Source organism: Callithrix jacchus, chromosome 13 (genome assembly GCF_049354715.1).
Source record: "Callithrix jacchus isolate 240 chromosome 13, calJac240_pri, whole genome shotgun sequence".
NCBI lineage: Eukaryota > Metazoa > Chordata > Mammalia > Primates > Cebidae > Callithrix > Callithrix jacchus.
The window spans coordinates 63,369,951-63,394,172 of record NC_133514.1 but is presented as its reverse complement, the minus strand read 5'-3'; the positions used below and the strand labels follow the sequence as shown (position 1 = coordinate 63,394,172).

Below are 24,222 nucleotides of genomic sequence, written 5' to 3'. Positions count from 1 at the left end.
AAAAAAATGGTTCACAATCACCTCTTTACTTAATCCTATTGGTATCAGAAATCCTAACGATACAAATGAGACACACTAACCTCAAAATAATTCAAATAAATAAAAGAACAAAATAAATGAAAGCTGCCCTCTCCTACCTCATTAAGTCCTGCTCCTAAAAGATAGTTATTCATAATTCTTCATGATCCCCCCTAGAAAATATAATTACATGCATTAATATATGTGTGTAAATAATAATAATAAATTTCTAGTAATAAGATTCTTGGATTCAAGAGTATGTGCAATTTTTAATAGATGTCCAGTTGTCCTAGGAAATGATTGCACCAACATGCATTCCAGTGTCTAAATATAGAAAAAAGGGTTGGACGCAGTGGCTCATGCCTGTAACCTCAGCATTTTGAGAGGCTGAGGCAGGTAGGTCATTGAGGTCAGGAGTTCAAGACCAGCCTGGCCAACATGGTGCAACCCAGTCTCTACTACAAGTACAAAAATTAGCTGGGTGTGGTGGTGCATGCCTGTAATCCCAGCTACTTGGGAGGCTGAGGTAGGAGAATCACTTGAACCCTGGAAGCAGAGGTTGCAGGGAGCCAAGATGGCACCACTGCACTCCAGACTGGGCAACAGAGCAAGACTCCACCTGAAAAATAAACAAATAAAGAAATAAATAAATAAGATTTGAAAGCACTGGTAAGAAAAATCAGTGACATTGTCTCCAGTTCTTTAAAGGGCAAACTCTTACAACACTAATGTGTAAATGTTGTGTTCCGTGTAGCCCCTGACAACGGAGGCCTGATTTCAAAGATGGTACCTGGGCAGGACAGAGGACTGTGTGGGGAACTTGGCCAGAATTTGTCCGGATGTTTCAAATTTCATGAAAAATGCCAAAAATGTCAGGCTCACCTGTCTGAAGGTAAATAATTGCTTTTTTTTTTTTTTTTTTTTAAGGGTTTCTTTACTATTCTGGACAGAGGACAAAATCTCACTCTAACAAGCATTGTGGATTCATTTGCTGTCCTCTAACCAATCCAAGCAGTTTTTGGAGGCTCATTTCTGTCTGGGAGGGCTCAATGTCATTCTTTCACTTTCTTTAATTCCCTAATTGTTCTTGTGAATTTTTTTTAATGATTAAAGACCAAACACTAATGTGTGCAAAAGAAAAACATTGAGCAAATTAGGTCAACTCCCTCCTTCTTACAGCAAAGAAAAAGAACCCTCCCATCCCCACCCCTCACCCCCCACCCCTCCCACTCCTCCCACCAGGAAAGAAACCTTCTCATTCCTTAAATCAATGTTTAGATAAGTGAAATGTTTTTTGAAAGTTGCATTGGCTCTTTCCCATTGGTGGGTTAATTAACTAATTAGCATTTAAATAGGGAAAGTGACTCCTCCTCCGAAGCCCCAGGAGGCCTTTTCCCTCCCAGGGTGGCCTTTCCAGTTCCTTCCCCAGGAAGGAAGTCATTCTCCCTTTCCTCCATCCCTCCCCTCATTCCCTTTTCCTTCTGACTAAAGTCACTCCTCCCGCCCCACCAGGGCCAAATTACAAATTTTCTTATATAAAACAAGAGTTTTTGATTCCTATGCTTCTGCATTTTATCTCACTAAAGTCCTAGGGAAGGAAATTTTAAAAGTGTGGCTAATGGCTTAGAGTAGGAAATTGGAAGATAGAGGAAGGACAGAAATCAACACGTCGGTAAATTCTACCACACTAGCTTGAGATTTTGGGCAACTCATTTATGCTGTCTAGGCCTCAGTTGAATAATTTGTATATAAAGGACCCAAGATAACCTTTGGGTTCTAATAAAATTCTTCCATAAAGCAGTGGTCCCAACCTTTTAGCACCAGACTAGTTTCGTGGAAGACAATTTTTCCGAAGATGGTGGGGCAGGGGCCATGATTTGTGGAGGATCATCAGGCATTAGATTCTCCCAAGGAGCGCTCTGCCTAGATCCCTCGCGTGTACAGTTCATAACAGTGTTAGTTCTCCGGTGAGAATCTATTGCCTGATCTGGCAGGAGGCGGGGCTCAGGCAGTAAGGCTTGCTCGCCAGCAGCTCACCTCTAGCTCTACCGCCCAGTTCCTAACCCGCCGCAAGCTGGTCCGGGTCCGGGTCCGGGTCCGTGGCCCAGGGGTTGGGGACTCCTGCTCTAAAGGAAGTTCAGAAAAAATTAGGTTATAGTTCGTTTGCTACCAAGTAGTAGCTCTCGTGCCCTTAACTTCCCGCGGTGAAGACCACCGTAATAATTTATATCAACAGAAAGAACAAAAAGTATAGTCAGTGGAAACTCCCGTCCCTCCCTTTGCGTTCTCGCCTCAATCTAACAATGAGCAACTTGCAACAAATTTCACTGTTCAGAGGAATGGGAGAATAAAATTGTTACAATCTTTATATGTATACTTTAAGTCCCGAGGTACACGTGCAGAATGTGCAGGTGTGTTAGGTATACACGTGCCATGGTGTTTTTGTTTGTCTGTTCTTCGGTTTTTTTGAGATGGAGTCTCGCCCTGTCGCCCAGGCTGGAGTGCACTGGCCTGATCTCTACTCACTGCAACCTCCGCCTCCTGGGTTTGAGTGATTCTCCTGCCTCAACCTGAGTAGCTAGGATTCTCCCGAATAGCTGAGATTACAGGCATGCACCATCCCGCGGAGCCAACAAATTGTTACAATCTTAAATAGCATAATATCTTAAACATATTGGCTTTTAATGTATCATTAGACACACCACAATACTAATAAATGTTACCTTTGGGCTTTAAGCTTAAAGATGATGTTTTAAAATACTTCTTTCTGTATTTTCCAAACTTTTAACTATAAACATAAGATATTCCTTGACTTAGTATAGGGTTATGTCACAATCAACCCATTATAAATTCAAAAATTCATAAGTTGAATCATTGTAAGTTGGGGACCATATGTACAGGTATGCATATATGATATTAAAAATTATTAGACACCCTTAAAACTTATTTGACTTTTTAACATATTACTTTTATTTAATCACCTTGCTCAAGAAGCCTGTGCATTACATATTAATATTCTCTGTTAGGAAACAGGTCTTTCCATTGTGCAAATTAATGCATTGTAGAGGTTCTAAACATCTACATGCTTTGCAACTCAAAAGGAGTAAATTTCCCGTTCTATTTTTTTATTCAATTAAACCAAAAAAACCATGAATTTAATAGTCTATTAAATTAGATCATTGAGTGATTATTAAATCTTTTTAGAGTCAACAGCGCTACCATTCTCTCTCTCTCTCTCTCTCTTTTTTTTTTTTTTTTAAGTAGGAGTCTCGCTTTGTCACCCAGGCTGGACTGCAATGGTGTGATCTCGGCTCACTTCAACCTCCATTTCCCAGGTTCAGGTGATTCTCCTGCCTCAGCCTCCCCAGTAGCTGGGATTGCAGGCACCTGCCACCATGCCCAGCTAATTTGTTGTATTTTTAGTAGAGACGGGGTTTCACCATGTTGGTCAGACTAGTGGCGAACTCCTGACCTCAAGTGATCTACCTGCCTCGGCCTCTCAAAGTGTTGGGATTACAGGCGTGAGCCACCATGCCCAGACCCTTTCTCCTTTTTAAATGTCACCAGCCTGGGTTCTTATTTCCACTGAATTTTCAGGTTAGTTGGACTAGTGAGGGTGTCAGTTTACATGGGCCACAGAACAAGAACAAGGATTGTTCTTTCTCACCCTCTTCCACTTTATTCTCTCTCAACCTCTCCCCACCTCAATAGTTGGTCTTTTCTCCCCCTTCTTTTGAAAGCAGGGTAATACAAATGGACCTATCTACTTCTCCACATCGCTCTTGGGCCAAATTTTCTGCAATGGACACATCTACTCCACCTTAGAATGTATATTAGAAAATTTTGACATCTAGAATCTCTTATGACAGTAAAGGGTTTGGAAAGCATTGCTCCAAGTAGCTTTGATTATAAACTGGACCTTTTTGCTGAGTTACCTAGAGCAGTTAAGAGTGCCGTCTCTGCTGGCCAGGTGCGGTGGCTCCTGCCTGTAATCCCAGCACTTTGGAAGGCCAAGGCAGGTGGATCACCTGAGGTCAGGAGTTCAAGACCAGCTTGGCCAACATGGCGAAACCCCGTTCTACTAAAAATACAAAAATTAGCTAAGCCTGATGGCATGAACCTATAATCCCAGCTACTCAGGAGGCTGAGCCAAAAGAATTGCCTGCACCTGGGAGGCGGAGGTTGCAGTGAGCCAAGATCAAGCCACTGCACTCCAGCCTGGGCCACAGAGCTAGACTCTCTTTCAAAAATAATAATAAATACATAAATAAAATTTTAAAAAGTATTTAAAAAGAGTGCTCTCTATCCTGAATTGCTGACTCGAGGACTCTCTCAGCCTGTTTCATCATTTGGAAGATGGGAATAATATATCTGCTTCATACACATCTTTTGAAGATTAAATAAAACATCTCAAGTATCAATGATTCTCATTATTCAAGTATTCATTTTTTAAGTCACAGTTACAAGATTATATACAGAAACAGGTTTTATAACAGAAAAATATACACTTGATATACTGAACTGTTACAAAATAGTTTCTCGCAAACATCCCATATATGTATCATTAACATCTATTTCCATCTATCTAGCTAAAAGATTTGATTAATAATCCCTGAATGTCACAAGATAATACAGAGTAAATCAGATAATATATTAAAATGCACCTGATAATCAATATACACCAGAGAGTGGATACAGTATACATCAGATAACACAGTACAAATGCAATGAAAGTTTAGTGTTGCAAAGGTAAAATGTAAAGAATGTCCTAATGTGCTCCCATGCTGCTTAAAACTATTATTATAAAATGCATTTTATTATAAATATATAAAGAATGATGTAATAGGCCGAGCATGGTGGCTCACACCTGTAATTCCAGGTCTTTGGGAGGCCAGGGCAGGAGAACCACTTGAGATTAGGAGTTTGAGACCAGCCTGGCCAACACATGAAACCTTGTCTCTACTAAAAACATAAAAATTAGCCAGATGTGGTGGTGCACACCTATAATCCCAGCTACTCTGGAGGCTGAGGCAGGAGAATTGATTGAACCCAGGAGGCAGAGGTTGCAGTGAGTTGAGATCAAGCCTCTGTACTCCAGCCTAAGTGACAGAACAAGACTCCATCTTTATTTAAAAAAAAAAAAAAAAGGTGCCTACCACCTAGATTGAGAAACAGAACATTACCAAAATAGACAAATTCCCAGTGTCTCCCTCCACATCACATTCACTTCATCTCCTCAAAAGGAAACTGCTATTTTGAATTTGGTATTAATTATTTCCTTGCATTTCTTCTAACTCATATCATGTGCTTATATATACAAAATATATAAACATGAATACATCATACATAGCAATGTTTAGCATTTTAATCTTTGTATTGTCAATATAGAATTTTTAAACTTAAAAATAAGCTTCATACAAACATGAAATGGGCACATGACTGGCTGGGTATGGTGGCTCATGCCAGTAATCCCAGCACTTTGGGAGGCCAAGGCAGGCGATCACTTAAGGTCAGGAATTTGAGACCAGCCTGGGCAACATGGTGAAACCCTGTCTCTACTAAAAATACAAAAATTAGCCAGGCATGGTGGTGCACACCTGTAGTCCCAGCTACTCAAGAGGCTGAAGTACAAGAATCACTTGATCCCAGGAAGCAGAGGTTGCAGTGAGCCAAAATTGTGCCACTGCACTCCAGCCTGGGCGACAGAGTGAGACTCTGTCTCAAAGATAAATAAATAAATGAGAAAGAAAGAAAAGAAGAAAAGAAATGGGCACATGTCAAATGTTAATTTGACTATTTAACATATTGATGAAGGAAGCAGCAGGGTGTTAGAACTGGATCAAAGGAGTATAATTCGGACTGGAATGCTTACAGTCGAGGAGAGACAGATTATGAAATTATATATAAATTAGTTAATATTCTAAATGGTTACAACTCAATCAAGACAGTTAAAAAGAGAAAGAATAAAAAATTTTAAAAAATTATAAAGGGAACGTAAACTGTAAATGTTGCCATTATCTTTTCTATCAGACCAAGATAATTTACATCTCTACTGGACAAACATTTGCCACTTTTCAATCCATAATTTACAGTTAATTTCATGGAGTCTGGCCCTAATCAACAGTAAATAGTAAGGCCAACAAAGGATCACTTCCCTAGATCATGAAGTGATCTTTGGATGGGCCTCTTAGACAATAATTTAGTATGACATTGAAAGGACATGCAAGCCTGGGCAGCATAGTGAGACCCTGCCTTTACAAAAAAATGTAAAATTGGCTGGGCATGGAGGTGTGAGCCTATAGTCCCAGCTACTCAGGAGGCTAAGGTGGGAATAGCACTTGAGCCCAGGAGTTCGAGGCTGTAGTGAGCTATGATCATGCCATTGCACTCCAGCTGGGGAAACAGAGCAAGAACCGGTTTAAAAAAAAAAAAAAGACAGAAAAAGAAATGAAAGGAGGCAGGGTGAGGACTCAAGATGGCGCTGTGAGAACAACCCAGGATTGGAGCTCGCGTTGAATCCGCAAACGGTGAGTCAGAGCTGCATCTCCAGACTGATCGTTGTTGCTCACAGAACGGGGAAACTCCCAAGTATAAAAAAGACACGGGACGCCAGGCAGTAGGTCTGCCTGGTGAAGCCGGCAGCCGGGGCGGCGGTGGCCGGCCCTACCCAGCAATCCCCACAGGGCGCGCTTGTCCGGGTGCCCTGTTGAACCGGCAACCTGAGACTTGAGAGGGCTGGACTTGAGACTGAACGAGACTTGGACAGTAGGCCAGCCCAGGGGATTGCAGGAACAGATCATTTGGGATACCCAGTGGGATGAACAAAACCGCGATTTCAAACTATCCCGAGCAGACGGTCCGAGACGCTCTGTGGGGAAGGGGCGTCCACCACTACCGAGGCAACCCGCCCCAACTGAGATACACGCCCACTGCTGACGCACCCAGCCATTGCCGAGGCAACCCGTCACTACTGAGATACACGCCCACTGCTAACGCAGCCTGCCGTTTCTGAGGCAACACGCTACAACGAAGAGACTCCGCCGCAGGGCGTGGCAGAGACCACAGCAGAGCCTGCAGGAACAGGGCGAATCACACAACAGCAGGGCGGAGCCTCGGCAGCCAAACAGTGGCTAGTCTGCCTTCTAGCTGGGTAGGACACCTCATCGAACATCCAAAAATAAAGCCCAAACCCCTCAACACAGAGCATTTGAGAAAAAAAAAAAAAGGGTTTTTTAATGAGCTCTGTTGCAGCAGTATCAAACATAGCAGCCTAACAGCCCTGAATGAACAACAGAGCGCACAGCTCAGCAATTAAGCCCATATAAAGTACAAACTGTCTCCTCAAGCAGCTCCCTGACCCCTCTATATCCAAAAGACTGACATTAGGCAGGCATCATCCTGGGACAAAGATAGCAGAAAAAGAAACTGGTAGCATCCCTCGCTGTGCCACAGCTGCTAGAGGTGCACCCCAGACAAGCAGTGTCTGGAGCGGACCTCAGCAGTCGTACAGCAAAGGGGCTAAACTGGTAGAAGGAAAACCAAGCAACAGAAATACTTCATCATCAACATTCTGGGTGTCCACTCAGAGACCCAATTGAAAAGTCAGCAACTACGCAGACGACCAGCGGACAAATCCACAAAGATGGGAAGAAACCAGCACAAAAAGGAGGAAAACACCCGAAACCAGAACACCTCGCCTCCTAGTAAGGACCAAAACTCCTCACCAGCAAGGGAACAAAGCTGGACAGAGAATGACTGTGACGAAATGACGGAATTAGACTTCAGAAGATGGATAATGAGAAACTTTTGTGAGCTAAAAGATCATGTATTAAATCAATGCAAAGAAACTAAGAACCTTGAAAAAAGATTTGAAAAAAGATTCGAGGAAATGATAACAAGAATGGATAACTTAGAGAGGAATATGAATGAATTAAAGGAGCTGAAAAACACAATATGAGAACTTCGCGAAGCAAACACAAGTTTCAATAGCCGAATTGACCAAGCAGAAGAAAGAATATCTGAAGTTGAAGACCAACTCAATGAAATAAAACGAGAAACCAAGATCAGAGAAAAAAGCGCAAAAAGGAATGAACAAAGTCTCCAAGAAATGTGGGACTATGTGAAAAGACCTAACCTATGTTTGATAGGTGTACCAGAAGGGGACGAAGAGAATGAATCCAAGCTGGAAAATACTCTTCAGGACATCATCCAGGAAAATTTCCCCCACCTAGCAAGACAGGCCAACACTCAATTGCAGGAAATACAGAGAACACCACAAAGATATTCCACAAGAAGAGCAACCCCAAGGCACATAATCGTCAGATTCAACAGGGTTGAAATAAAGGAGAGAATACTAAGGGCAGCCAGAGAGAAAGGTCGGGTCACCCACAAAGGGAAGCCCATCAGACTCACAGCAGATCTCTCGGCAGAAACACTACAAGCCAGAAGATAGTGGGGGCCAATATTCAACATTCTTAAAGAAAAGAACTTTCAACCCAGAATTTCATATCCAGCCAAACTGAGCTTCAGAAGTGAAGGAAAAATAAAATCCTTTGCAAACAAGCAAGTACTCAGAGATTTTGTCACCACCAGGCCTGCTTTACAAGAGCTCCTAAAAGAGGCACTACACATAGAAAGGATCAACCAGTACCAGCCATTCCAAAATCACACTGAATGCTAAAGAGCTTCAACATAATGAAGAATCTACAACAACTAACAGGCAAAACAGCCACTTAGCATCAAAATGACAGTATCAAATTCACACATAACAATATTAACCCTAAATGTAAATGGACTAAATGCACCAATCAAAAGACACAGACTGGCAAATTGGATAAAAATCCAAAACCCATCAGTGTGCTGTATCCAGGAAACCCATCTCACATGCAAGGATACACAAAGGCTCAAAATAAAGGGATGGAGGAAGATTTACCAAGCTAATGGAAAGCAAAAAAAGCAGGAGTTGCAATTCTCATCTCTGATAAAATAGACTTTAAAGCAACAAAGATCAAAAGAGACAAAGAAGGCCATTACATAATGGTAAAAGGATCAATACAACAAGAAGAGCTAACGATCCTAAACATATATGGACCCAATGCAGGAGCACCCAGATACATAAGGCAAGTTCTTAATGACTTACAAAAGGACTTAGACTCCCACACAATAATAGTGGGAGACTTTAACACTCCACTGTCAATACTAGACAGATCAACCAGACAGAAAATCAACAAGGATATCCAGGGCTTGAACTCAGACCTGGAGCAAGCAAACCTGATAGATATTTACAGAACTCTCCACCCCAAATCCACAGAATACACATTCTTCTCAGCACCACATCACACCTACTCTAAAATTGACCACATAATTGGAAGTAAAGCACTGCTCAACAAATGCAAAACAACTGAAATCATAACAAACAGCCTCTCAGACCATAGTGCAATCAAGTTAGAACTCAGAATTCAGAAACCAACCCAGAACCACACAGCTTCATGGAAACTGAACAACTGGCTCTTGAACGTTGACTGGGTAAACAACGAAATGAAGGCAGAAATAAAGAAGTTCTTCGAAACCAATGAGAACGAAGACACAACGTACCAGATCCTCTGGGACACATTTAAAGCAGTCTCTAGAGGAAAGTATATAGCAATAAGTGCCCATATGAGGAGAATGGAGAGATCCAAAATTGACACCCTATCATCAAAATTGAAAGAGCTAGAGGAGCAAGATCAAAAAAACTCAAAACCCAGCAGAAGACAAGAAATAACTAAGATCAGAGCTGAGCTGAAGGAGATAGAGACACGAAAAACCCTTCAAAAAATCAATAAATCCAAGAGCTGGTTTTTTGAAAAGATCAACAAAATAGACCACTAGCCAGATTGATTAAAAAGAAAAGAGAGAACAACAAAATAGATGCAATAAAAAATGATAAAGGGGAAATCACCACAGATTCCACAGAAATTCAAACCATCATCAGAGAATATTACAAACAACTCTATGCACATAAACTAGTAAACCTGGAAGAAATGGATAAATTCCTGAACTCCTGTGTCCTCCCAAGCCTAAACCAGGAGGAAGCTGAAACTATGAATAGACCAATAACAAGGTCTGAAGTTGAGGCAGCAATTAAGAGCCTACCTCACAAAAAAAGCCCAGGTCCAGATGGGTTCACAGCCGAATTCTACCAGACACACAAGGAGGAGCTGGTACCATTCCTTCTAAAACTATTTCAAACAATCCAAAAAGAGGGAATCCTTCCCAAATCATTTTATGAGACCAACATCATCCTGATACCAAAACCCGGCAGAGACCCAACAGGAAAAGAAAACTTCAGGCCAATATCCATGATGAACATAGATGCAAAAATCTTCAATAAAATATTGGCAAGCCGATTGCAACAGCAAATCAAAAAACTTATTCATCATGATCAAGTAGGATTCATCCCGGGGATGCAAGGCTGGTTCAACATACTCAAGTCTATCAACGTAATTCACCACATAAACAGAACCAAAAACAAAACCACATGATTATCTCAATTGATGCAGAGAAGGCATTTGACAAAATTCAACAGCACTTTATGCTAAAAACCCTCAATAAACTCGGTATCGATGGAACGTATCTCAAAGTAATAAAAGCTATTTATGACAAACCAACAGCCAATATCATACTGAGTGGGCAAAAACTGGAAGCACTGGAAGCATTCCCTTTAAAATCTGGCACCAGACAAGGATGCCCTCTCTCACCACTCCTATTCAATATAGTACTGGAAGTTCTAGCCAGAGCAATCAGGCAAGAAAAAGAAATAAAGGGTATTCAAATAGGAAAGGTGGAAGCCAAATTGTCTCTATTTGCAGACGACATGATAGTATACCTAGAAGACCCCATTGCCTCAGCCCAAAAACTCCTGAAACTGATAAGCACCTTCAGCAAAGTCTCAGGATATAAAATCAATGTGCAAAAATCACAAGCATTCGTCTACACCAATAACAGACTTAAAGAAAGCCAAATCAAGAGCGAACTGCCATTTGCAATTGCTACAAAAAGAATAAAATACCTTGGAATACAACTCACAAGGAACATAAGAGACCTCTTCAAGGAGAACTACAAACCACTGCTCAACGAAATCAGAGAGGACACAAACAGATGGAGAAACATTCCATGTTCATGGTCAGGAAGAATTAATATCGTGAAAATGGCTATACTGCCCAAAGTAATTTACAGAATCAACGCTATCCCCATCAAGCTACCATTGACTTTCTTCACAGAACTGGGAAAAACCACCATGAACTTCATATGGAACCAAAAGAGAGCCCGCATAGCCAAGTCAATTCTAAGCAAAAAGAACACAGCGGGGGGCATCACACTACCGGATTTCAAACTATACTACAAGGCTACAGTAATCAAAACAGCATGGTACTGCTACCAAAACAGAGATATAGACCAATGGAACAAAACAGAGGCACCGGAGGCAACACAACATACATACAACTATACAGTCTTTGATAAACCTGACAAAAACAAGCCATGGGGAAAGGATTCCATGTTTAACAAATGGTGTTGGGAAAACTGGCTAGCCATGTGCAGAAAGCAGAAACTGGACCCCTTCCTGACACCTTACACTAAAATTAACTCCAGATGGATTAAAGACTTAAACATAAGACCTGGCACCATAAAAACCCTAGAAGGAAATCTAGGCAAAACCATCCAGGACATAGGAGTAGGCAAGGACTTCATGAACAAAACACCAAAAGCATTGGCAACAAAAGCCAAAATAGACAAATGGGACCTAATGAAACTCCACAGCTTCTGCACGGCAAAAGAAACAGTAACTAGAGTGGATCGGCAACCAACAGAATGGGAAAAAACTTTCGCAGTCTACCCATCTGACAAAGGGCTGATATCCAGAATATACAAAGAACTCAAACAGATTTACAGGAAAAAAACAAACAAGCCCATTCAAAAGTGGGCAAAGGATATGAACAGATACTTTACGAAAGAAGACATATATGAGGCCAACAATCATATGAAAAAATGCTCATCGTCACTGGTCATCAGAGAGATGCAAATCAAAACCACATTGAGATACCATCTCACGCCAGTTAGAATGGCGATCATTAAAAAATCTGGAGACAACAGATGCTGGAGAGGATGTGGAGAAAAAGGAACACTTTTACACTGTTGGTGGGAGTGTAAATTAGTTCAATCATTGTGGAAGACAGTGTGGCGATTCCTCAAGGCCTTAGAAATAGAAATTCCATTTGACCCAGCAATCCCATTACTGGGTATATATCCAAAAGACTATAAATCGTTCTACTATAAGGACACATGTACACGAATGTTCATTGCAGCACTGTTTACAATAGCAAAGACCTGGAATCAACCCAAATGCCCATTGATAATAGACTGGATTGGAAAAATGTGGCACATATACACCATGGAATATTATGCAGCAATCAGAAATGATGAGTTAGTGTCATTTGTAGGGACATGGATGAATCTGGAGAACATCATCCTCAGCAAACTGACACAAGAACAGAAAATGAAACACCGCATATTCTCACTCATAGGCGGGTGATGAAAAATGAGAACACATGGACATAGAAAGGGGAGTACTAAACACTGGAGTCTATTGGGGGGGAAAGGGGAGGGCCAGTGGGAGGGGGAGGTGGGGAGGGATAGCCTGGGGAGAAATGCCAAATGTGGGTGAAGGGGAGAAGAAAAGCAAAGCACACTGCCATGTGTGTACCTACGCAACTGTCTTGCATGCTCTGCTCATGTACCCCAAAACCTATAATCCAATAAAAAATTTTAAAAAAAAATAAATAAATAAAAAATAAAATAAAATAAAATAAAAAAGAAATGAAAGGAAAAATAGCCATTCTTTTGCCTCATTTCCAAGTTCTGAATAATTTTTTTTTTTTTTTTCAAGACAAAGTCTCACTCTGTCACCTAGGCTGGAGTGCAGTGGCACGATCTCAGCTCACTGCAACCTCAGCCTCCCAGGTTCAAGCAATTCTCCTGCCTCAGCCTTTCAAGTAGCTGGGATTACAGGCATGCGCTACCATGCCCAGCTAATTTTGTATTTTTAGTAGTGATGAAGTTTCACCATGGTCAGGCCGATCTCCAACTTCTGACTTCAGGTGATCCGCCCACCTCAGCCTCCCAAAGTGCTGGGACTACAGGTGTAAGCCACCACTCCTGGCCAATTTTTCTTTCTTAACAATATAAATACTATCTCTTATGTATTCTTTTGCAATATGACTTTTTACTCAGTGTAATGAGTGAAAATTCTCCTCTTGTTCATTAATTCACTATTGTATGTTGGTCTATGTAAGCATTATCACAATTTGTTTATTCATTCCCTAGATGAAGTACATTTGCTTTCAAGGTTTTGCTATTATAAGCAAATCTCATACCTTTTATCAAACAATAATTTTGTCTCATCAATCAGCATTTGATTTACTTTGTTCCTTTGTTCTAATATTAAGCACACAGCTATAATTGTAATTTCATAATGGTTAAATATAAAATATTTTCCAAAACATCACAAATCTTTTTTTTTAACTACACATTTTTGGTCTTAAATTTTTTTTTTTTTTTTTTTTTTTGAGATGGAATCTTGCTCTGTTGCCAGGCTGGAGTGTGGAGTGCAGTGGCACGATCTTGGCTCACTTCAACCTCTGCCTCCCGGGTTCAAGCCATTCCCCTGCCTCAGCTTCCTAAGTAGCTGGGACTACAGGTGCATGCCACCATGCCCATCTAATTTTTGTTTTTTAGTAGAGACGGGGTTTTGCCGTGTTGGCCAGTATGGTCTCAATCTCTTGTTTGGTCTTAATTTTAAGTGGCTTTACTATATATGGTTCTTTTCCTTTTTTCCCATACTAATTACTGGTACTGGCCATATATATCCAAAATCAAATAGTAGTGTTCTTTTTAAGGTATAAATGGGATGTGACGTAGAAGGGGCATAGTAGGGACTTCACCTGTTTTGGCAAATTTTTTCTTAATATAGATGGTAGGCATGTGGAATTTGTAACAAAAAGTTCTGTCTCCAGCTTAGCTTCTGTTACGTAAAACCATATAATTAAGTTAAACTGGATCTGGTTTGACACAATGTAGGAGACATTAATAATTACTCCAGAACAACAGGCATAAACTAGCAACTCCCACAGGCAAAAGGGGAAAATAGAGAGTGTAGGGCTGGGACATAAGCCCATGTCACCTACCTCCAAGTTTCATGGACCTTTTCCTTCTCTGCGTTACTTTCTTCTTTGCTAGACTGTCCTCACATACCTGATCTGCACACGGAATTAGACGAGGCCATCAGGCTGGTCAACATATCCAATCAGCAGTATGGCCAGATTCTCCAGGTGACCCGGAAGCACTTGGAGGACACTGCCTATCTGGTGGAGAAGATGAGAGGGCAATTTGGCTGGGTATCCGAACTGGCAGACCAGACTCCAGAAACGGAGATCATCTTTAATTCAATACAGGTAAAGGTGAGACCCAAGAGCAGTTGCAGAGATGACATGTGCACACCTTGATTTCACTGTTAATTTACTTACGAATTGTATCTGAATTTGAAAATAAGCTGTAGAGGGTATTCATATTTCCATTGTGACTGCATACAGGCTGACTTGATTTAACATAGTTCATGGTCTTAGAAAACAAGAAACTCTATAAAGAAAATCAATTTAAAATACAAAATACTTTATAATCCAGAAATGGCTAATTCTGCTTAGAGTTATAGGGCTGTAACTAACAGAGGTAACCTTGAAGAAATCTGGCCAATGTAGTTTTTAAGAGAGAAGACTTACAAATAAAGTAATTTGAGTTCAAAATTTGACTCTGAAACTTACCAGCTAAGTAAGCTTGGGAAAGTACCTGAACCATTCTAGGCCTCAGTTGTCACCTGTAAAGTGGGATTAATAATAGCTATCTTAACATGTACACCTACAAATTGGCTAGTATAGACTGCTTCCACAAAACAAGAGCTTTGTAAATTATAGCTCTTATTAGTTGCCAACACAATAAAGCCACTGAGTTATCCTGAGAATTCATCATTTATGTGTTACTCTTCACATAAAAACATATTGCCAGCTGGGCACAGTGGCTCATGCCTGTAATCCCAGCATTTTGGGAGGCCGAGGTGGGTGGATCACTTCAGGTCAGGAGTGCAAGACCAGCCTGGCCAACATGGTGAAACCCCATCTCTACAAAAATATAAAAAAATTAGCCAGGTGTGGTGATGCATGCCTGTAATCCTAGCCACTCAGGAGGCTGAGGTAGGAGAATCGCTTGAACCCGAGAGGCAGAGGTTGTAGTGAGCTGAGATCGTGCTACTACACTCCAGTCTGGGTGACAGAGTGAAACTCTGTCTCAGAAAAAAAAAAGAAAACAAAACCATATTGCCATCTTAAATTGCGCAGATACCATGACTCCCAGATTCAGTCAATAACTTTCTGCATAACATGAAAGTGACTGACCTTTCTTCCTAAGGTATCCCCAATCCAACACACACACATTACATTAATCTACATATGCACCAGGCTCGTGATTCCTGATGAGGCTGGTATTGAGGGGTTCCCCAAAAGACCTGGATACAAAAATTACTAGGCAGAGCAATTGAAGAATTGCAATATTGCAAATACAAATGCAGTATTCTGTGTAGTATGTTATGCTGGTGCCCTACCCAGATCCCTGGGGATCCCTTTTACCAGCTCCCACTGGTGCTGCTGCTGCTGCTAACTGCTTATCCTTGAAACTTTCTCCAAAAGATTGTCCTTGGTGCACTTACACCCCAGAGCTTCCTGCATGATCTGGCTGAGGCTAAGCTCATCTGAAGCCATATCCTTGCTTAGCTTCTTTCACTTCTCTAGTTTGCTTTCCTCATCCCCTTAAAAGTTGCACCTGAGAGCACTCCTTTATAAGCCACTTCTGTCAGAATCTCAGGCACTGCTTCCAGGAAATTTGACTTACAGCATTCTATAATCCAGCATTTCTCTCTTTTTTCAAACAACAAAGCTGTGGATCATGTATGATTTGAGAAATAAATTTAGAAAATCACAGCAAGCTCATCAGAAAACCAAATTTAAAAACCATACAAAAAATACAATAGGACAAAGTAGAAAATATTAGCATGCATTGCATTTCATAAGTCATATGCACATCGTGGAACTTTCATTTCCATTTTGTATGTGTATATGTGTGTAAACACATAAACATGTAGACATACGTATGTGTTTTGAGTCATGATATCAAGTGTATTTGTTACTACAGACCACAGTCAAAGAGTTTTGAAAGCCACTGTTCCAATCCCTGCCAGCTCTCTGATTCTATAACTCCATCAGATCATACTATAGGAAGGTTTAAGATAATTCAATATATTTGATCATCCTCACATATGTAGACTTTTAATTTAATGATGAAAAAATCTTGTCTTGAAGAATAAAGCCTGAAGAAAAATGTTAGCAGTGCTTTCAACCTTTAGAAAGCTACAGCCAGTATTTAATTTTTACCATTGTCAGTACTGTCTATTCTGTGCTTCAACTTACTTCCATTCTATGGCGATCGTTAAAAAATCTGGAGACAACAGATGCTGGAGGGGATGTGGAGAAATAGGAACATTTTTACACTGTTGGTGGGAGTGTAAATTAGTTCACCCATTGTGGAAGACAGTGTGGTAATTCCTCAAGGACCTAGAAATAGAAATTCCATTTGACCCAGCAATCCTATTACTGGGTATATATCCAAAGGACAATAAATCATTCTATGATAAGGGCACATGCACACGAATGTTCATTGCAGCAGTGTTTACAATAGCAAAGACTTGGAACCAACCCAAATGCTCATCGTTGACAGACTGGACAGGGAAAATGTGGCACATATACACCATGGAATATTATGCAGCCATCACAAACGATGAGTTCGTGTTCTTTGTAGGGACATGGATGAACCTGGAGAACATCATTCTCAGCAAACTGACACAAGAACAGAAAATGAAATACCGCATGTTCTCACTCATAGGTGGGTGTTGAACAATGAGAACACATGGATGCAGGGAGGGGAGCATCACACACCGGGGTCTGTCAGGGGGAAGTAGTGGAAGAATGGGGTGGGGTGGGGAGTTGGGGAGAGATAGCATGGAAAGAAATTCCAGATATAGGTGATGGGGAGGAAGGCAGCAAATCACACTGCCATGTGTGTACCTATGCAACAATCTTGCATGTTCTTCACATGTACCCCAAAACCTAAAATGTAATAAAAAAAATTACGCCAGGTGCAGTGGCTCACCCCTATAATCCCAGCACTTTGGGAGGCCGAGGCGGGTGGATCACGAGGTCAAGAGATCAAGACCATCCTGGTCAATGAGGTGAAACCCCGTCTCTACTAAAAATACAAAAATTAGCTGGGCATGGTGGCACGCGCCTGTAGTCCCAGCTACTCGGGAGGCTGAGGCAGGAGAATTGCTTGAACCCAGGAGGCGGAGGTTACGGTGAGCCGAGATCGCGCCATTGCACTCCAGCCTGGGTAACAAGAGCGAAAAACTCCGTCTCAAAAACAAAAATTTACTTCCCCTCTAGTGTCTCTGAGTAACACTAACAGATTTATCTAAAATTCTTTATGCTGATAACAAAGGCACTTCTATATGAAACCTCCACATAAAATTATGGTTTTCAATTATAAATGTTTATAACAATTATTACCACTAACGCACTTATTAGGTGTCAGGCAGTGTTCTAAGAACTTTTTCCATATATCAGATCATTTAATACCCTCCTTAACTATATAAGGGAAGTAGTGTTCCTTCCCCGGTTTTTCAAATGAGGCACAAAGGAGGTTAAGCAACTTGTCTGAGCTCACACAGCTAGTAAATGGTAGAATTATAATTCAAACTCAAGCAGTGTTTCTCTAGAATGAGTAAACGTAACCACTTTGCTAAACTGCCTGTGAAGTTACTTTTCTCAAAACAGCTCTTATTTCACCATGTCAAGTACAAACTCATAAAATAGCGAGTGCTGAAGAGAAGCTTTATCAAAGAAATAAACAAATTCCAGCAAGTGAAAACGGTATGGCCCCTGGTTGTATAATAGTTACATGAGTGTTTACTTTAGAATTACTTATACCAAACATAAATACTTTAGGCAGTTTTTATGTATGTTATACTCACTGAAAGAGAAGGGAAATATTTTAAAATCATTCTCTTAAGGTTACATCAAGTCGCATCAGTTCAGTTCCATTTGAATGATTCAAATCAAAGTCTATGCACTTGAGAATTCATTCAGAGTAGCATAATTTTTTTTTTTTTCAATGAACGAGAGGTTCTTATGTTGCCCAGGCTTGCCTTGAATGCGTAGCCTCACCTCAAGCGCCAGGACAACTGGCCTGAGCTACTGTGGCTCCCGAGAGTAACATATGTGTTATTCATTAAGAGTAACATAAATTTCACATTGATTCTTGCCAAAAATCACACATACAACCATAAACTATAAATTTCTAGGAAAACTCGGTACAAAACTTGGTGCAATGCAATGAAGTTTGTGGCACAGACAGTAATACTCAGCAAACATCCCACCTCCTCACTCAAAATTTCCAGCTCTGCTTGTGGTTAAATGTTGCCGTGTGGCAGGTTCTGGCCAATGAGGCATGAGTAAGACTGAAAAGGGTTCTTTGTAGACTGAGACAGTGAAGAGCCTATGAGTGCTCAACTGTTCTATTTTTCTGCTGAGGGCACAAAGAAAGCCGTGAATTCATCTGCTACAGCTATGAGAAAATGTGCTTCTGCCTACCAGGCTGGTCAGTTTTACCAGTATGGAGCCCTTGTAACAGACACATAACACAAACAAGAAATAAATCTTTGTTGTATGAAGCCCTAGGAATGCTAAGACTAATCTGTTACCTCAGCACAACTTAGCCTATCCTGACTAATGTGGTATTAAATTACTATTGAACGTGTATTGGGATTTAGTCATCTTTTACTATATAATCCTTCTTCCGTAGGCAGTTCCAAGATTTCATGAAGGAAGTATTTCCAAACAAGATGAAACAATGATGACAGACGTAAGCATTCTTCCTTCCTCTAATTTCACACTCAAGATCCCTCTTGAAGAAAGTGCTGAGAGTTCTACCTTCATTGGCTACGTAGTGGCAAAAGCTCTACAGCATTTTAAGGAACATCTTAAAACTTGGTAAGCAGAGTGCCTGGTTAGGAATGCCTGTGGACAGGCATAGTTAATTCCCGAAAGGAAAGAACAAAACTTGTTTCAAAATACCTGGAAAATATTTTTAACCTCTTAAAGACATGAAAACAAACAAGACGGCATTTTCTGCCTATCAAATTTGCAAATTAAAAAAAACCCACGAAATCTTGATAGGAATGTGATAAAATGGGAATTCTCATATGTCATGTGTTGGTAGGAAAATACACTGGTTTTCTTTCTTTTTGAAAGCTATTTGATTATGCATATGAAAAGCCGTACATTTTTTAATATAATAATTCCACTTCTGAAATCAATCCTAAGGAATAAATCTAAACTTGATGAGAAGTTCTCCCTCCAAGATCTACATTTGCAAAATTATTTAAAATATTACAATGTTAAATGTAATCTTAATATTTAAAAACAAGAGTGTGGTTAAGTAAATTATGACTAAATACACTCAATGTGTTTTATAAAACATTAAAAATATTTTAAAATTTTAAATGAGGACATGCTAACTACTTTAACAAGACCTTTATTATAAGCCAGTCTTGGAGGTAATATTATTATCATCATTTTACAGAAAAAGATCCTGAGGCTCATTGTCCAAGTTCCAATGAACAACTTGGGTCAGGGGTGGTAAAGCAGAGTGTGGAGCCAGTTCTCTCTCTGACATCATCACACTGTACTGCTTCCTGTTAAGCTATTTGCTCAAAAAATGCAAAATATAAAAATGTAGGTAATGCTATCAACCTTAAAAAATAATTACATTTTAAGTTACCATTCATAAGGGACCTTGTTAGTACATCACCCACAATGTGTAGTTAAGCTAGATGTGACAGGATTTGCTGCATCTCCCTTTACTTTTGTACTTTGGAGGACTTTTTTTTTTTTCTAGCTATATCAAATGACCAATATTTTTAGCATCTACTAAGTTTAGATACAGGAACTAGGTACTCTGAAAGAGAAAATGAGAAAGTTGACAAGATCTTGTCCCCAAGGAGCTTCCTATCTAATGGGGCACAAGACAGACAGACAGACAGACAGACACACACACACACACACACACACACACACAAAACTGTAAAGCAAGGCAGGATTTAGAGAGTGCACAAGAGCTGGCCCTGGGAGTTCAGGGGAGGGAAGAAACTTCTGAGTTGGATATATTCCCTTTTCTCTCTTCCTTTCTCACTGTCCTTCTGTCCCCTCTCTTTTCCCCTTTCCTCTCCCTCCTCCCACTCTCTCCTTTCCCTTTCTTTCCTTTTTAAATTTTCTTTCTTTATTTTATTTTATTTTATTTTTTTGAGACAGAGTCTCGTTCTGTCCCCCAGACTGGATCTTGGCTCACTGCAAACGTGGCCTTCTGCGTTCAAACAATTCTTGTGTCTCAGCCTCCTGAGTAGCTGGGATTACAGGCATGCACCACTATGCCTGGCCCCTTTTTATATTTCTTAGTAGAGACAGGATTTTGCCATGTTGGCGAGGCTGGTCTTGAAATCCTGACCTCAGGTACTTTGAAAGTGCCCCCTCGGCCTCCCAAAGTGATGGGATTACAGGCATGAGCCACACCATGTCCGGCCTTCTCTCCCTTTCTTAAAAATACATCAATTAATTAAATATATAAATGTAGATACAAACATGGAGAATCAAAGTGTACAGATTAGAGAGGAGACAATTCCAAAAAGGGGCATGGCATAGGCAAATATGGCAAGGAAGAGTATAACATCTAGGTACTGGGGATGCTGGGAAGTCCTGCTAAGCTGGTCCCCCTCCCACTGTGGGGCTTTTGAGCTTCCCTGTGTCAGGGCACCTCTCCTCTGTGAGTTTGGGTTCTTTCTTTGATTGCAAGCAACCAAGACCAGCTCAGCTAAAAGAAATGAAAGGATGCTGACTCCTGAATCAGAGTGGAGGCTGGACAGCTATCCCCAGAGCCGGGCAGAAATGGGTTGGTCTAGAGTCCGAGAGGAGGAAACCAATGGACAGCTGCTTCAGGGCCCAGCAGGCAGGGTGAAGCAGCTGTAGATGATTTTAGTCCTAGGTCACTCTGCTCAAAACATGACTTGCCAGGAGGAATCTGGCTGGCCCAGCTGGGTCATGTATGTTTACCTCTAAACCAGGAGAGAGGGGAGTGTTGGTTGACAGTCCCCATGTAGTACCTCTTTGTCTAGGTTCCTGAGTTATCAACAGATCTCAGTTCAAATAGTCACTTCTTCAGGGGCAATATGTCCTCTCCTACCCATAAACTAGGGGCAACATACCTTCTCTCCCCTTTCATACATGACCATAACACCATGTACCACTCAACTCTTGTAATTTGACATTTACCCAAGTGGCTCTTTGACAAACATTCATCTCCATCCCTAGACCTACATTCCATATGAGGGTGCCACCGTTCTAGGGTTTTTGCTCTTCTCCTTGTCAGTGGGGACCTAGGACTGTGGATGGCACAGGGCAGACCCTCAATATTTGTTGAATAAATTAATTAACAAACACACGTAAATGTTAGTAGAATACAACAAGAGTAACCGCAGGTGAAGGTGGTAAGCAAAGGTGGGAAGAGGTCAGGGCTCTGAGTGCCCAGCTATGGAGTTTGAGCTGCATTCTACAGAGCTGGTGAGACGCGATAGGTTTTTGAAAAAGGAAACCTCATGCTGGTGCTTCAGCAGATACTGTCTATGCATTTGTAGCCAAATCAAAGTATTTTCCATAAAGTCATCTATCTCTTCCCAGATGTTGGGACTTCCAATGACAATGGGAAGTGAGACATTGAGTAATTGAGAGATCAAGCAATTTACTAACAAGGCACACAAAGTGATTTTTCACAAAGGCAATGTTTTTCTTTTTTATGCATAGTTTTAAAATTATAAAACTAACAAAATCACAATTACCAAACATTTAGATGACAAAAATTATCCATAATCCCACCATCTTAACACAACCACTGTTATTACGATTTTCCTTATTCACATTTTCTACTTATTTTCTTAGATTCCAAGAAATAGAACTACTTGTTTAAAGGTTATTAACATCTTATTGTTCTGGATATATATATATATATATTGCTGAATTTAATAACAGCAATGTCTGAAGTACCAGTTTCTCATATACTAACAGGCAATTTTTTTTGAGACAGATTCGTTCTGTTGTCCATGCTGGAATGCAGTGGCGTGATCTTGGTTCACTGCAACCTCCACCTCCCAGGTTCAAGCGATTCTCATGCCTCAACCTCCAAAGTATCTGGGACTACTGGCATGTGCCACCACACTTGGCTAATTTTTGTATTTTTTAATAGAGATGTGGTTTTGCCATGTTGGCCAGGCTGGTCTCAAACTCCTGGCCTCAAGTGATCCTTTTGCCTTGGCCCCCAAGTGCTGGGATTACAGGCGTGAGCCACTGTGCCCAGCCTGACATTTCAATTTTTACAATCTTCAGTAATCAATGAAAATTTTTATCTTATTGTTATAATTTTTATGGTTTTCTATGCATGAGAATAAACATTTTCCAAGTTTGTTTACTGATTTTTTAATGTGCATCTTATTCAGTGTCATGGATAAAATTTTGTCAATTTTCTGATTATATCAGTGCATTCAGGGTCTCAAGCCCGCCAAAGTTGAAAGAGAAAGATACTGGCAGTGGGAGGGGAGGTGGGCAAAAAAAAAAAAAAAAAAAAAAAGAGAGAGAGAAAGATAAAGGGAAAAACCAGGAAAGATGGTAGAAAAGAATTACCCTGGCATTTTCAATCACGTAAACATTTGTTAGGTGCCTAACTGCAGGTATACAGCTCACTAAAACATGAATTCCAATTTTATAGGGTGAAACATATCTTTAGAACCCTCTTCTGGAACTTTCATCTAGTTATCTAGCATCCTAAATGCCTGGTCATTCCTGATTGGTTTGCAGTGTGTTTTCTTTCCCATCTCCAATTTTCACAGCTGCTGGCCCTGGGATCAAGAGTCACAGGCTGTAACACTATGCCTTGTACACCCTGAGTATTTAATAAGCTTTTGTAGATGGGTTCTTACCATCATCATCATGAAGGGCAAACATACAAAATTTGTTGACTAATGTAATGAGTCATGAATAACAGAAGCTTATTGAGCAAACACTATGTGCATGTAGAGTACAAAATAAACACTTTATTATCACATCAGAGGAAGAGGCCATCTTTTTTTTTTTTTAACTTCCCAAGATAGGGAAGTAAAAAACAGGAAGAGGCCATCTTACAGGCTCGACAACCCAGGAAAACTGTGAAGATTTCTTCAAATTGTTAAGAATATCCATGCATATGGGTTTCACATTATTTTGCTATATACAGTATCAATTTTTCCAAAAGCCAAAAACATTAATTTTGTTACTCATCCTGGACTTTTACTCCAAGAAAAAAATACAGAGTCTGTAAATAATTTATTAGTATTTTGATCATTGCTGCATTTTTTTTTAAGGTAAGAAGATCTAATGCATCCTATATCCAGGAAGTAGAATTATCTCTTCATCTGGGACCAGGAAATCCTGAAATAAAAAAGGACAATGCAATAAACATAGTTGCAGGAAAGTATGTTAGCTATATACTATGAAGTACTCTTAGTTTACTTATGTTGAACAGCTTAGCTATTAATACTCAAATTGAGTTAAAAGAAAAATTCCTTCTTAAAAAAATCAAATATTATATGTGTTACCTTTTATGGTACTTTGGTAGTTCTTTGTATAATGAATAAATACTAAATCACCTGGGTGTCTATGTTCTATCACTTCTACAAACATGTCACTTTCTAATTAACAAAGTGTTCTTCCTTTAGTTTGCTTTTGCCCTTAAAATATATATAATTGGCCAGGCACGGTGGCTCAAGCCTGTAATCCCAGCACTTTGGGAGGCTGAGGCGAGCGGTTCACCTCAGGTCAGCAGTTCGAGAGCAGCCTGACCAACGTGGAGAAACCCGTCTCCACTAAAAATACAAAAAAATTAGCTGGGCGTGGTGGCGCCTTGCCTGTAATCCCAGCTACTTGGGAGGCT

General features: G+C 40.4%; 1 protein-coding gene across 6 annotated transcripts in view; it reads left to right on the top strand.

Moving 5' to 3' along the window:
* The window catches only part of CLUL1 (clusterin like 1), a 41,236-nt gene extending 17,297 nt beyond the window's left edge, over nucleotides 1–23,939 (top strand). For 2 of the 6 annotated variants that reach the window (XM_035270690.3, XM_035270692.3), the window contains exons 6-9: nucleotides 773–910; nucleotides 14,293–14,507; nucleotides 19,015–19,202; nucleotides 23,654–23,939. In XM_035270690.3, coding sequence (XP_035126581.1) covers nucleotides 773–910; nucleotides 14,293–14,507; nucleotides 19,015–19,202; nucleotides 23,654–23,657 — 545 coding nt within the window. In that variant the 3' untranslated portion in view covers nucleotides 23,658–23,939. Of the gene's footprint in view, nucleotides 1–772; nucleotides 911–14,292; nucleotides 14,514–19,014; nucleotides 19,203–22,344; nucleotides 22,726–23,653 lie in introns of those variants that run through there. The other 4 variants (XM_035270689.3, XM_035270691.3, XM_054244031.2 and 1 more) reach the window with 3 other exon arrangements.
* The last annotated feature ends 283 nt before the right edge of the window (nucleotides 23,940–24,222 follow it).